The sequence below is a fragment of the Pseudorca crassidens genome, chromosome 15 (assembly GCF_039906515.1).
Source record: "Pseudorca crassidens isolate mPseCra1 chromosome 15, mPseCra1.hap1, whole genome shotgun sequence".
Lineage (NCBI taxonomy): Eukaryota > Metazoa > Chordata > Mammalia > Artiodactyla > Delphinidae > Pseudorca > Pseudorca crassidens.
Window position 1 is genome coordinate 9,897,521 of NC_090310.1, and position 14,776 is coordinate 9,912,296.

The 14,776-nt window shown below is 52.7% G+C and overlaps 1 protein-coding gene across 6 annotated transcripts in view; it reads left to right on the plus strand.

Moving 5' to 3' along the window:
- The window catches only part of GTF2IRD1 (GTF2I repeat domain containing 1), a 112,029-nt gene that overhangs the window by 93,842 nt on the left and 3,411 nt on the right, over window positions 1-14,776 (plus strand). For all 6 annotated transcript variants that reach the window (XM_067705934.1, XM_067705938.1, XM_067705935.1 and 3 more), the window contains 3 exons: window positions 9,078-9,155; window positions 11,414-11,606; window positions 13,729-13,766. In XM_067705934.1, coding sequence (XP_067562035.1) covers window positions 9,078-9,155; window positions 11,414-11,606; window positions 13,729-13,766 — 309 coding nt within the window. The remainder of the gene's footprint in view (window positions 1-9,077; window positions 9,156-11,413; window positions 11,607-13,728; window positions 13,767-14,776) is intronic.

Below are 14,776 nucleotides of genomic sequence, written 5' to 3' on the forward strand. Positions count from 1 at the left end.
CAGGTTTGCAGGTTCGAGCACAGAGCTGCAGGAGAGTTTGAGAAAGCCCTCTGAGGAGGTACTGGGCTGTTCTCGGATGGGAAAGCAGCACCCAGGGCTCAGAGAGACCTGGGTTTGAGCCTCAGCGCCACCCATCGCAAACCATGCGGCCTTGGTGGCTGGGAACAGGCACCTTGACTCCTCTGAGCCTCGGTTTCCTTACGTGTAAAATGGGGATCGTAACACCTAGAGGTCAGGTTTGTCGTGAGGAATAAAGAGCATCACTGTGTACGTCACCAGGCATGGTCTCTGGTGGGCACGTATCGTCAGCAAATGGAGGATTTGCATCCCAGTGTCTGGCAGCTGGGAGGGCAGTGAAACGGCCTGGAGCCCCAACAGGAGAGGCCCCAGCCAGACAGCTCTCTGTTGGCCATTGTTCCAGGCTCCTGTGTGCAGTGGGTCAGCTGAAGGTCAGACAGCTGGGCTCCAGGGAGGAACCTGGATCACCTGCCCAGGCAGGTTGTGGTCCACCCACCATGCACCTCCATCCCAGGGAAGGGAGATGGATTCATGGGGGCACAGAGCCCAGCTCGAGGGAACTCTGGGGGAGAAGGCTTGCTTTCTTCCCTCCCCTGTCCCCCTCCCCAGTGAACCCCATGCACTGATCAGATCCGTCATGATCCCTGGCTCATAACCCACTCTGCCATCAATCCCTGCATGTAATCATCAATTGATTGATGGTTGTAACTTTTTATTTTGAAGTGATTTTTAATTTACAAAAAGTTGCAAAGATAGCACAGAGTTCCCACATACCGTCTGACCCGTGTGGGATGTTAACATCTGGCATAACCATGGTCCATTTGTCAAAACTAAGAAGTTAACATCGATTGGTGCTGTGCGATTAACTAAGCTGTAGGTTTTATTTAGATTTCTTCAGTTTTTCCACGGATGTCGTTTTCACATTCCAGAATCCAGTCCAGGATACCGCACTGCATTTAGCATTCATTTATTTTTATTCTTTCATTCGTATTCCCACATATTTGTTTGCTCACTCGTTAATAAATACTATGGTGAACGCCCATGAACCCGCCACCCGTCTAAGAATCAGAACAGAACCAATAACGTACTTCCACCTACGTGCTCTCCCTCATCCTGTCTGCCTCTCTCCCCAGAACAAATATTCTGAATTTTATGTGTGTCATTCTCTTGGTTTCTTTCCCTTCAAAATTGCAAAACTGCAGGAAAAAAAAAAGAATAGTAGAAGAATAGGAAAAAGAATAGGAAAAAAAAAAAGAATCCCTGGCTATATATTCTTTGTCAGGATTCATTAATTCTCTTTTTGTGTTTGTGTGTGTTAATTCTTCTTTCTTCTTTTTATTTTTTTATTTATTTTTTATTTTATTTTATTATTTTGTTTTTTTATTTTTTTTATTTTTTGGCTTCACCATGCGACATTCGGGATCTTTTTTTTTTTATAAATTTATTTGTTTTTTATTTTTGGCTGCGTTGGGTCTTCGTTGCTGCACGCGGGCTTTCTCTAGTTGGGGCGAGCGGGGGCTACTCTTCGTTGCGGTGCATGGGCTTCTCATTGTGGTGGCCCCTCTTGTTGCAGAGCACGGGCTCTAGATGCGTGGGCTTCAATAGTTGCGGCACGCAGGCTCAGTAGCTGTGGCCCCCGGGCTCTAGAGCACAGGCTCAGTAGTTGTGGGGCGCGGGCTTAGTTGCTCCGCAGCATGTGGGATCTTCCTGGACCAGGGCTCGAACCCATGTCCCCTGCTTTGGCAGGCGGATTCTTAACCACTGTGCCGCCCGGGAAACCCAGACATTCGGGATCTTATTTCCCGGACTAGGGGTTGAACCTAGGCAGGCCCTTAGCAGTGAAAATGCCGAGTCCTAACCATTGGACCACCAGGGAATTCCCTGGAGTCATTAATACTTTCCTTTTTTAAAAAATATTTATTTATTTGGCTGTACCAGGTCTTAGTTGTGGCACTCGGGATCTTCACTGCGGCACACAGGATCTTTAGTTGCGGCATGCATGTGGGATCTAGTTCCCCGACCAGGGATCGAACCCAGGCCCCCTGCATTGGGAGCGCGGAGTCCCAACAGCTGGACCACGAGGGAAGTCGCTGGAGTCATTAATTCTTAACATTTGCCAAATTCTTTCCCTCTCTCCCTCCCTCTGTTCCTCTCTGTCTCTCCCACAGGCACAGACCCCGCCCCATTGATTTCTGTCTCTGCCTCTTTCTCCATTCAAAATAAGTTGCAGACATCTTGAGTGTTCACGCCTAAATATTTCAACACACAACCCACAACTCTCCAGAACAATGCTATTCTTTTGCAGATCCACAATACCGTTGTCACACTCATAAAACTTACTAACTCCCTGTCATCTAATAGACAGTCTGTATTCAAATTCCCAAAAATGTCTTTGATACCGTCGTCCCCCGTGATTTAATCACTGCTCACAGGTTGATTTCTTTTAACATGTCTATTGCATATAATACGGGCCTAAACCAAAATTATTTCATTTTGCTCTTTTTTTTTAACTTTCTAAAAATTATTATTTATTTACTTAGTTGCACCAGGTCTTAGTTGTGGCAGGCAGGCTCCTTAGTTGCAGAATGCATGTGGGATCTAGTTCCCTAACCGGGGATCGAACCCAGGCCCTCTGCATTGGGTGTGCAGAGTCTTATCCACTTTGCCACCAGGGAAGTCCCTTTTTTTTTTAACTTTTATAACCAAGGTGTCCTGTTGTAACAAGCCTGGGATTTGCTTCTGTCACTTAACATGACGTAACACAAGGTTGAAACGTGTGGCCATAGCAGTTTGTTTTCAGGGCTCTGTAATATTCCACTGAGTGACTGTACCACGATTGACTCGTCCATTCTCCTGTCCTTGGCCATCTGGGTTCCCTCCGTGGTCTTGCCGTTACTAAGAACGCTCTTAGCACGCTTGAGCATGTTCTCTTTGGCACACGTACGAAAGATCCTCTTGGGTACGTGAGGTCATGGGCCTGGGGAGGGCTTCCACCCCACTGCAACATGGCCATCCCCTCTCTGAGCCTCAGCTTCTCCGTCTGTAAGACAGATGGAGGACTTCCTTGCGGGTCCAGTGGTTAGGACTTGGCGTTTTCACTTCCGAGGGCCCGGGTTCAATCCCTGGTCGGGGAACTAAGATGCCACAAGCCGCGCAGCCTGGCCAAAAAAACCCCCAGAATTCCTGCTGCCCCTAAATACAGATCATGGAAGGGGTTAAGCGATGAACTGAGTTTTACCCTTTTATCCTGGCAAAGCTCTGGTGCCGGGAAAGGGAGGTATCGTGCAAGTCGCAGGGTCCCAGAGAGGGACTTGGCTCGTCCCCCACCTGAGCGGCCCCTGCTTCCTGCACAAGGCAGCTGTTCTGCCCAGGTGGGGTGCCTGTGGATATCCACCCTCTGCTCTCTTGAGAGCCAGGCCTGCCCAGGTCTGCTTTCTGCCTGGATCGCCCAGCCGAAGCCTGGCAGAGAGGAGAGGCTGCTTCGAGAGGGTTGAGGAGGCATAGTTACTCCGCTCTTCCCCCGAGATCCGGTCTCTCCCTCTGAGCAGCATTCCTTGCTGCTTTTAGATGGTGACTGTCAGTACACAGTCATCAGCCTGAGCTGGGGACCTCAGAGTAGGCGCAGAAAGGCCAGGCTGCTTAGGGCTCGTGTACTTTGCCCGGGAGAGGGCTGTGAGGCCACCCCAGGCATCACCCCGAGCTGACTGGCCTAAAACTGTGTACATAGCATGGCTGGGGTTTAATAAGCTTGGTTGCTTTCTTTCCCCAGGCAAAATTCAGTTAATCCTCAGGCTAACAGACAGCAGATTAGAAACAACAAGATGAGAGCCACAGTAGTGAGATAGACAGTAGTGAGAGAGAGGAGACCAGAAAACTGGAAACAGCAGCAAAAGGCAGGAGAAATGCCAGCCTGGGGCAGTGGGGGACAGGTCACTGCAGCCAGGGCAAGTTCAACAGCACTTTCTGGACAGCACTGGGGTCAGGTCATGAGGGTGACCTCCATCTACCCCCAACCATGTGCTTAATAAGAGAGGGGTACTTGATGAGTTTTAGAAAATGGTCTCCCCCACATGAGTAAAGCAAAAACCCAGGGACTTAAGAGAACAAACCTCCATCATCTGGAAGAGTTTCGTATGGAAGATTTTGTTTCCTGAGACTACACAAGATAACTGAGGCACTGATCTGGTAATAACATCAATGCTAACTTGACACTGATGGCATAAGACCTTAAATGTTTTTATGCACCGTATCACTAGATCCCTCCCAACAGGCCAGGATTCCCATTTGAGGGATGTGGAAACTGAGGATCACGGAGGTTGAGTGCTTTTCCACATACCACACAGCCTTAGGGTTACAGTCAAGATTGCCTTGCAACCTGCTGGGCCAGGGAACTTCCCTGTCACTGGCCCTGAGGACCCCCTTTCTCCCCACTGTCTACAGGCATTCAAGCAGGTACATTGAGGGCACACCACACTCCGCATGGAGCCCTGTGACGTTTCCAAATGGAGAACATTCTGAAATGTTTGCAACCGTTGGTGTCCTTACAACCAACCTGGGTTCAGAGAAGCTCAGGCAGGACCCCCCCCAGAGAAGAAGAGTAATAACTAGACCGTGGACCATGCCAGGCACGGACATAACGTCCTCACCTCATCCTCACGGCAGCTCCATGTGGTCATTGTTGCTAATTTTTTTTTTAAGGTGTTTTTTGTTTTTAATTTTTGGCTGCGTTGGGTCTTCGCTGCTGCACACGGGCTTTCTCTAGTTGCGGCGATTGGGGGCTACTCTTCATTGTGCTGAGCGGGCTTCTCACTGTGGCGGCCTCCCCTGTTGCGGAGCACGGGCTCTAGGCACACGGGCTTCAGTAGTTGTGGCACGAGGGCTCAGTAGTTGTGGCTCACGGGCTCCAGAGCACAGGCTCAGCAGCTGTGGTGCACAGGTGCAGCCGCTCTGCGGCATGTGGGATCTTCCCGGACCAGGGCTCGAACCCGTGTCCCCTTGGCAGCCGGACTCTCAACCACTGCGCCACCAGGGAAGCCCTGTTGCTACTTGCCAGACGAGGAAATCCAGTGGTTGCCTAAGGTCACGAGCTAATAACAGAGCCAAGATTTGAAACCAGGCAGTCAGGCTTCAGAGAGTGTGGTCTTAACTCCTGGCAACAGGGCTGCACCTCAGAGCCCGGGAAAGACCACTGGGTGTACAGCCGAGGCCCCACGGGGCCCCAGTGACTGTGCCTCACCCCCCTCCCCATGTTCTCATGTTTCCTGATCCTAGTTTCGCCCACAAGCAGACCAGACTCAGAGGTGATGGCTGCCGGGACCGTCCCACCCCAGCCTAGGCTAGGACAGCCGCTGCCCACAGCCATCCTTGGGGAGGTCCCTGGTGACCCCAGGCCTGGCCACCCCCTCTCCAGACGGTGGGTGTGTGACGGTGGTGGCAGGAGCCTGGCTCTGTCAGGAAGGAGTCCTGTGAGCCGCCCGCAGCCTGCCAACAGGCGCACTTGGCTGGAGGTGCAGGCTAGCAGGATGTGTGGGCTTCCTCCTCCACACCGGGGCTCGCCAGGGCTCAGCCAGGGGCCAGCTGAGGAGAGTGGCCATGATTCACGTCACAGGAGACCAGCTCTGTCCTGGGCACCTCCGAGGCCCCCCGACACAAGCGTGTTCAGCCCTCCCCCCTGCATGGAGCTGGAGGGCTGGGGCTCAAGCAGGAACACAGGGAGGGCCTCTTCACCTGGGGTTCAGGTTCAGCCTCCCAGCAACTGCGTCACTCCTTTGCCCTCACCACCTGAGGGGTTGCCTCTGAGTACACGGAGGACCAGCGCCTCTCTCCCCTCCAGCCCCCGCCAGAGGCTAACCTGGCCTATTTCATTCAAAAACTAGTCCTCTAAGAAAAATGGAACCCCCTTCCTCCAAATTAAGTAAAAACAAAGAGGTCGGGGAGAAGCCAGGAGCAGCTGTGGGGAAACGTGGGCATCCTCTCAGAGGCCCGACACTGAGCTGGGAGGATCCAGTGGTAACGCGCGTCGTGGGCCTGACAGTCTGCACATGGGACGTGCTTGGTCCACTCAGCAGCTGTGATTATTCTTGGTATTACGGAAAAAGGCCCCTAAACTCCCACCACACTCCAGAGGCATTCAGGACACCTCCCGGTGCCACCAGCGTCCCTCAGGCAACTCAGGTCCCACTTTCCTGACATTTAACTGCGGCCACAGTTTGCTGCCTGGGACTGACCTGTGTGCTCTTTGTGCTGGCTGCCCTGTGATGTGGTGTCACCCCTGCCTGTCAGCTGCAGCCTGGTTTGGGGGTGCTCTCCCCGGCAGATCAGACAGGACATAGGGGAGGGGACATTTTCCATGTCCCCTAACATGTGTTGAGCACCCGCGGGATGCCTGCAGCCCCAACGTGCAGATAAATCTGCGTCCCACGGGGCCTTGGGTGGCATGGGTGTCACCTCCTCTGGGAAGCCCTCCTTGATCCCTGGCTGGGTTGGAGTCGTCCCCACCCCCACCCCATGTTTCCACGAGCCATGCACTGACAGTTATCAAGCCCAGTGGGTCACCGAGTGTTCCCCACTGTCCCCTGCCTCGTCTGGGGCTGTGTTCTGTACTCTGCTAAATGCCCAAGGGCAGCACTGCATCCAGATGGGACGGTGCTCGTGAAATATTTGTCCAAGACGAATACTGTGTCAAGACAGTGAGCTGAAATGCTGAGAGGTGACATGGCGTGGCCCTTTGAGGCCTGGCGTTGCCTCTCAAAAGGCGAGGGCAGTGTGCAGCCCAGGCCTGCCCTGTCTTTATCTCTCTCCACCCACTGGCAGTGGTGCAGCAGGAGCCTGCAGGGGGAGGTGGGGTTGGTGAGTGAGTCCTGCGCTCCCAGAGAGGTGCACAGGTGACGGCCATGTCCAGCAACTACGGGGACCTGAGCTGGTGGGTTTGTTTTGAGGTGCTGTCTTTTAATCCAGAAGGCTTTTTGTCATGTACCGACTGAGTCCGGCCCTGCCCTGGGCTTGAGAGGAGACAGAGGCGGGGAACTATGAGCTGACGGAACAAGAGATTTAGAGGAAACACCTTAAAGATCAACCCTTCTTTCTACAGATGGGAAACTGAGACTTCAGGAAACCCAGAGTGCATGGTAGCGTGAAAGACGAGGACTTTTGAGTCAGACAGAGTATTCCTGGCACTTAGCGGCTATGTGACCTTGGGCAGGTTACTTAACCTCTCTGAACCTTTGTGTCCTCGGCTGTGGTGAGCAATGACCATGGCCGCATCTGGGAAAGCTGCCAGCAGAGCACCCAAGCGCTCGTTGGGTGGATCCAGGCTGATCTTTCCCTGGCCTGTGTGGTGCTGCCGTGCCTGTGCAGAATGCCGGCCACCAGAGCAATCCCTGGGGGCAGGGGGTTAGCTGGATAGAGAGTGTCCTCCACCTCTCTGCAGGCTCTTAAGTGGCCCTGGGGCCCAGCGCTCGGTCCTAGTTGTCTGCTGGCCTGGAGGAGGGTCAGGTTGATTCTCGCCACATCCAGGGTCGTGAAAACCATTTGGAAGGGCCATGTTGGGGCGTATGGGAAGATGGAGGGCTCCAGGGGGTGCTGAGTTCGGGGTGTGGCCGAGGGGAGCCATCACTCCCCAAGATGGGGATGCAGGAGGGAGGGTGTTATCTGGGATGCCTGACATTTGCAGTGTCTCGTGGGCACCCAGGTGGCTGGTAGGCCGTGGTTGAAGAGAGAGATTCAGGAACTCTGAGATACGGCAGATCTAGGTTCCAGAGTCAGGAGCGCTGGCAAGAACAGGACCAGACCAGGGACAGCAGGTGAAGGGGGAGGAGGCACCAGGCAGTGCGGGAAGCTCTCTGCCCTGAGGGGCGGCCCTGGACTGGGAGTGGAGGCCCCTCCCTGGCGCTGGTGCAGGGAGAGGGCTGGGCCTGCTGGACGGGGCGTGAAGGGCAGGCGGGGGCAGCAGACAGTCTGGGTGGCACAGAGCCCTTGGCTTCCTAAATGGAACCGAGTTCTGTGAGATTTTCCAGATTAACACAGGAGCTGTTTTTCTTCACAGACCCATTCTGTCTGCTCTGCCCCTCACCTCCCAGGCCCTGGCTCCCTGCCGGCTCCCCACCCCAGAGGCCCAGCCCCGTGGTTACTGTGCGAGGGTGCCCGGGCCCTTCCTGGAACTCCAGCTCCCTCCCCAGCCCAGGGCACCAGCCCCGCAGCCCGGACCTTCACCATGCCAGCCACTCCCACCCAGCCCGACCCTGTCCCTGGGGGGCTCCACTGACCCCCCCTCCTGCTCTTCTAGGCCAAGGAGAGGAGTGAGGGGAGCACGGGGTTCAAGCAGAAAGTGCCCGTGGAGGGCTGCCCTGGACGCTAGGCCGGAAGGGTGTGCAGCCCCTACACCCCCAAAGCATGCCTGTCTCCCTGGTCACAGGCCTGGGGCTCTTGGTCTGCAAGGCAACCAGGGTGAGTTCTGAGAGCCCAGCTCAGTCAGGCGGGCACACACTGCTGGACCCATTACTGCCCCCTCCCCGGCACCGGCCCGGGCTTTAGCCGCATCCAGCACATTGTGACCTTTCTCCCTTCAGTGCCCACACATGGGCCAGTCCTACACCTGCTGTCTTTTCCCACCCGCACCCCACTCATCACAGACCCCTACCTGCCTTCCAAGAGACCACTTGAACATCCTGCTCTCCCAGGGGGCCTCCCCAGACTTGCACGGACGGGGTAGGCACCCCGATTCATGCCCCACGTCTCCTCGGAGGTGTCCCCCGTCGCATTTCTGGGCGCCACCCTTGCCAGGCTGTGAGTTCCTGGGAGGAGGCTCACGTCCTCCCTCTCCTCGGGGTGCTCCATGCCTGACATGGGGCCTGTACGGGGGGAAGGTGTTCAGAGAATGTGGGGCGGGTGGATGGATGTACAGACAGACGGCTGAGGCCAGAAACAGGCTGCAGGGGAGTGGGCGGGCCCTGGAGAGTCTGCGCCAGCAGGTGAGGGTCTGGGCCGCCATGGGGGAGAAGGAGTAGGTCCAGTGACCGAGACCGTGCCAACCCTCATGACCCCTCATCTTCCTCTTGTAGATGAAGATGATGCCAACAGACTTGGGGAGAAGGTGATCCTCCGGGAGCAGGTGAAGGAGCTCTTCAACGAGAAATACGGTCAGTGCGTGGCAGGGGAGGGCAGGGCCTGGGGGGCAGCCTTCCTTGGAGGCGCCCCTCCCTCTGCAGCCAGCCTGGCCTCCAGTTGCCCCCAGCTGGCCTGTCCGCTCCCTGGGGACATAGTTGCCCTGTCCGAGACTGATGGGAGCTGATCCCTCTTTCTCCCCATCCAAGAAAGGGGAAAAAACCCTGATCTGTGATGCACACAGTAGGGATGGCTATGGTCAGCATTTCTGTTTCTCTAGGGCTGGGCTGTGTGGCAGAGGCCGTGCCCCACGGCCAAGTGCTTGTTCACGCAGACGCTTGTCTGCCCAACACACACTCAGCCCTGAGATTCCAGAGGAAGGCATCTGATCCCGCCGTCCAGGGGCTCAGTGTCGGGAGGGAACTGGCCGTGGAATATATGAAAGGTGCCAGGTCCTGTGCAGAAGGCATCCAGGTGCCAGGGCGGAACCCAGGATGGTGCAGTTGATAATACGGTTACCACTGATGGAGCATTTTCTAGATTACTGGGTGCCAGGCTGCACTAGGTGCTCTATATACATTTTGTTCGTGATGAATTTAGTAGTATTGGCTCCACTTTGTATTGTAGCAGAGAAAGACAGTTAAAAAAAAAAGAAAGAATTTCAGAGAGTAACAAAGGAAAACAGGAAAATGTAGAAGTGTGATAAGGGTGAGACAGGGTAGCCGTGGCCTGTCTGGATCGGTGAACCAGAAAGCTCCTTGGGGACTTCCCTGGTGGCACAGTGGTTAAGAATCCACCTGCCAGTGTAGGGGACACGGGTTCAAGCCCTGGTCCGGGAAGATCCCACATGCCACGGAGCAACTAAGCCTGTGCACCACAACTACTGAGCCTGCGCTCTAGAGCCCGTGAGCCACAACTCCTGAGCCCGCGTGCCACAACTACTGAGCCTGAGTGCCACAACTACTGAAGCCCGCGTGCCTAGAGCCCATGCTCCGCAAAAAGAGAAGCCACTGCAATGAGAAGCCCGCGCACCCCAACGAAGAGTAGCCCCCACTCGCCACAACTAGAGAAAGCCCATGCTCAGCAACGAAGACCCAACACAGCCAAAAATAAACTTAATTAATTAATTAATTGAAAAAAAAAGAAAGAAAGAAAGCTCCTTGGAAGAAGGGATGTTTTAGCCAGAACTTGAATGTCAGGAGGGGACAGACATTAGAAGGAAGCTTGCCAGGCAGAGGGAACAGCTCGGTGACTGGGGAGCAGCGAGAAGTCAGGAGGGCCTGGAGTGGGAAGATGTCCTGATGACGGGGTGGGGAGAGGTGGGCAGGCCAGGACTCCGAGTTGGGGTTTCATTTTGAGAGTAACAGGAAGCAGCTCTGCTGGTGGTTTGTGGTGTCTTTTTCACTTTTTATTTTGGAATCAGTTTTCAAACATATACAAAAGCAGAGAGAATGACAAAATGACCCACCATGTAACTCAAACCTGGCTTCTGTGCTTACCAACATTTTGCCAATCTTAGTTCATCTCTTTCCACAGGCACACTTTGATAGGTTTAGTACTTTGAAACAAATCTAAGACATCCCGTCATTTCAGCCACAAATACCTAAGTAAGGACTTTTATGTTTTCTAACACAATTGGAGTGGATTTTTAGCAGCATCAGGTCCTCATTTGTCAGGTCCAGGCGTGCACACTTAACAAATCATTGCACTGGGCATGTGTGAAAGTACCTGTTTCATTGCCAGTGTTGGATATTGAATTTTTTTTTGGGGGGGGTGAGCCTGGAGGCATGCGGAATCTTAGTTCCCTGACCAGGGATCAAACCTATGCCCTCTTCAGTGGTAGCATGGAGTCTGACCACTGAACTGCCAGGGAATTTGATGGATTTTTTTTTAAATTTTATTGAAGTATAGTTGATTTACAATGTTGTATTATTTCTGCTATACAGCAAAGTGACTCAGTTATATATATTCTTTTTCATATTCTTTTCCATTCTGGTTTATCACAGGGTATTGAATATAGTTCCCTGTGCTATACAGTAGGACCTTGTTGTTTATTCATCCTGTATATACTAGTTTGTATTTGCTAATCCCAAGCTCCCACTCTTTCCCACCCCCACCCCTCCTGGATTTTTAGTTTTGCTAATTGGATAAATAAAAAAAGTGGTGTGTATGTTGACTTATAAACTCTCAGTGGTGCGGTGGCTACCGAGTGGGGCTGTGCTGGGTCCCAGCCGTTCCCCACAGAGCTTGGCTTTGACAGGGGACATCTTCCCTGACTCCCTGTGCCCTCTAGGTGAGGCCCTGGGCCTGAACCGGCCTGTGCTCGTCCCTTACAAACTGATTCGGGACAGCCCAGATGCTGTCGAGGTCACAGGCCTGCCCGATGACATCCCTTTCCGGAACCCCAACACATATGACATACACCGGCTGGAGAAGATCCTGAAGGCCCGGGAGCACGTCCGCATGGTCATCATCAACCAGCTCCAGTGAGTGCCCCCAGCACCTGCGTCAGGGTGGGCAGGGTGGTGGGGGCCATGGGAGAGGGTGCTGCTTGGATCTGGGAGGGGAACGCCCAAAGCAGGCCCAGCCAGGAGTCAGAGAGAGAGACAGAGAGAAAAGGAGAGAGAGGGACCTTTCACTTGCACAGAATCCAGGAGATGGACTAGCTTAACACTCTCATCTTAAAGATCAGGAAACTGGTGAGGAAAGGGACAGTGTAAGTCACAGTGGGTCAGCTGGGCTCTAGACCCAGGTAGCTTAGTCCATTCGGGCTGCTGTAACAAAATACCACAGACCGGGTAGCTTAAACAAAAGAAGTTTATTTCTCACCATTCTGGAGGCTGGGAAGTCCAAGATCAAGGTGCCAGCAGATTTGGCATCTGGTGAGGCTCTTCCTGGTTCACAGATGGCCCTCTTTTCACTGTGTCCTCACATGGTGGAAGGGACAAGGGAGCAATCTGGGGCCTCTAATAAGGGCACTAATCCTGTTCTCGAGGGCTCCACCCTCCTGACCTAATCACCTCCCAAAGACCCCACCAACAAATACCATCACATTGGGGATTAGGTTTCAACATTTGAACTTTTCGGGGACACTAGCATTCAGTCTGTAGCCCCGGATGTCCTGATTACAACCCCTTTCAACTGAAACACAGGCCTCAGCATTCATGGGTGTTGGTTTACTTTTTGGATTTTAATTAAATTTGATTTTTTTTTTTTTTTTACTATTCCCCTCATGTTTACCCATTTTACTGTATTTAGAAAATAACAGTAATTCAGTACCCCCAGAGACAACCACTGTCTGTATTTTACTATATATCCTTATAGTGTTTTTTTAAAAATATTGTAGTTTATTTGATTATTTTCTGATTTAGAAACAATACACACAGCAAACTTGGGAAAATACAAAAAGTAGAAAAAACGAGGAAGATAACCCATAACACTCCTGTTCAGAGTTAACACTGGTGGTGCTTTTTTTTTTTTAAATAATATTTATTTATTTATTTATTGGCTGCACCGGGTCTTCGTTGCGGCATGCAGGATCTTTAGTTGCGGCATGTGGGATCTAGTTCCTTGACCAGGGATCGAACCCGGGTCCCTTGCATCAGGAGCACAGAGTCTTAACCGCTGGACCACCAGGGAAGTCCCTGATGGTGCATTTCTTTCTTAGTTTTTCCTCTACCCATATTTTCTTTTCAATTTTATACTCCATGTTTTAAAATTAAAATAGTATTTGCATGTGTCAAAAAAATCAAATTATTCAGAGGGGTCTCAAATGAAAAGTAGAGGTTTCCCTTCCTTCCCAACTACAGTCCACTCCCTGAAGTAACTTCTGGAAAATAGGAGAAAATGCCCACCCCACACCCTGTAGGCATACGTTCCACAGAGAACCACCAAAGACATTCTGGGGTTTTCCTTCAACGTTTCCACTTCTCTTTTAATGCCTGCTAGATATATATTTTGAAAAATGAAACTGAGATCAAACAGTATTTATCTGTAGACAGTAAGTAAAACTTGCTGTTTCCACTTCTCTTTTAATGCCTGTTAGATATATATTTTGAAAAATGAAACTGAGATCAAACAGTATTTATCTGTAGACAGTAAGTAAAACTTGCTGTTTCCTCGCTGGCTATCTTGCGTGTATTTGACCATTATCCATTTCCATGATAACTCCCTTTAACGACTGCTTAGATGGACCATAATGTCCTCTACTGATGGACATTTAGGTTACGTCTGATTTGTGGGGGGTGGTTCATATAATAACACTGCAAGTAAAATAATCAATAAAATAAAAAGTAAAAGATGTATTAAGTTACACTACTGTCTCAAATATCCATTTACATAAATCTAGGCACACACTTTTGATTACTTGGTCAGATGACACCCTCGCTCTCTAGAGGAAACCAGGTCCCGAGACTGGCGATCACGCGCCTGCTCTGGGCGGGGATGCTGACCGTTTTCATCCGGGTCTTACCTGGCTAATGTTCCAGCAGTGGCGGCATCTCATCTCATGTCATCTCACAAGAGATGTCGCCCAGACTCAGGGAGCAGGTGAGAAGGAGGAGGGGAAACCTCATTTTCTAACTGCCACCTCATCTTTCTCTTTTTCAGGCCTTTTGCAGAAATCTGCAATGATGCCAAGGTGCCAGGTAAGTCAGAGGCTAAAGAGGCCATCCTTGGGAAATCCCTGGCAGTCCAGTGGTTAGGACTCTGAGCTTCCACTACAGGGGGCACGGGTTCAATCCCTGGTCAGGGAACTGAGATCCCACAAGCCACGCGGTGTGGCTGGGAAAAAAAAAAAAAAAAAGCCCACCCTTCTGCCTCTCAGGGACCAGAGTCTATGGACAGATCTGGGCCAAGTGGCACGCAATAGAGGGAAGTGTAGTCCCCCTGCCCAGTACCTCCCCAGGGAGCCTGAGACCTCCCTCTGCAGCGCCAGTATCCCCAGGTGCTGGAAGGACAGGAAGCCTGCAGGCACCCTTCAGAGAGGCCCTGCCACAGAGGGCCAGATCAGCTAGAGAGGATCAGCTAGAGAGGGTGTCAGATCTGCTAGAGAGGGTGAGGGACAGGCTGGAACCAGCAAGAGGGGGCGTCAGGTAGGATGGCGGAAGTCACCTGGGGAGGGGAGGAGGGGTGACTGGGGTCGGCAGGGGTGAGGCAGGCGGGCGCTGCCGGAGGCTGGCTGGGCCCCCTAGATTCTGCCTGCATTTGCAGGGCAGCACCTGCACCAGACCCTGGTCTTCTGGAACCTCTCAGGGCGCAAGAACCTGGGAAACTCTGGGATTCTGATTAAGCAGGCGTGCCACAGAGCTCGAGAGGATGGAGCCCTGGGGATTGGGAGGTGCACCTCTGATTAAGAAACACCCATCTCGTCCCACCTCTCATGGTACCTCTGGGAAACTGAGGCCCAGGGAGGGGAAGGGACTTGCCAAGGCCATATAGTGAGTTGGCGGCCGCCTAGAACCTGGTGTCCGGACCGTCCATCTGAACCACAGGCCACCGTGGACTGCAGGCCCCAGCGCGGCTGCTTAACGGGGACAGTGATGGAATTCAGCGAGGTGGCCCCACCCCAGCCTGAGACCCAAGATGGCCCAAATCCAGGTGGTCCCAGTTCCCCTGGGACACCACAGCCTGGGGTGGCACAGGCAACCAGCAGCCA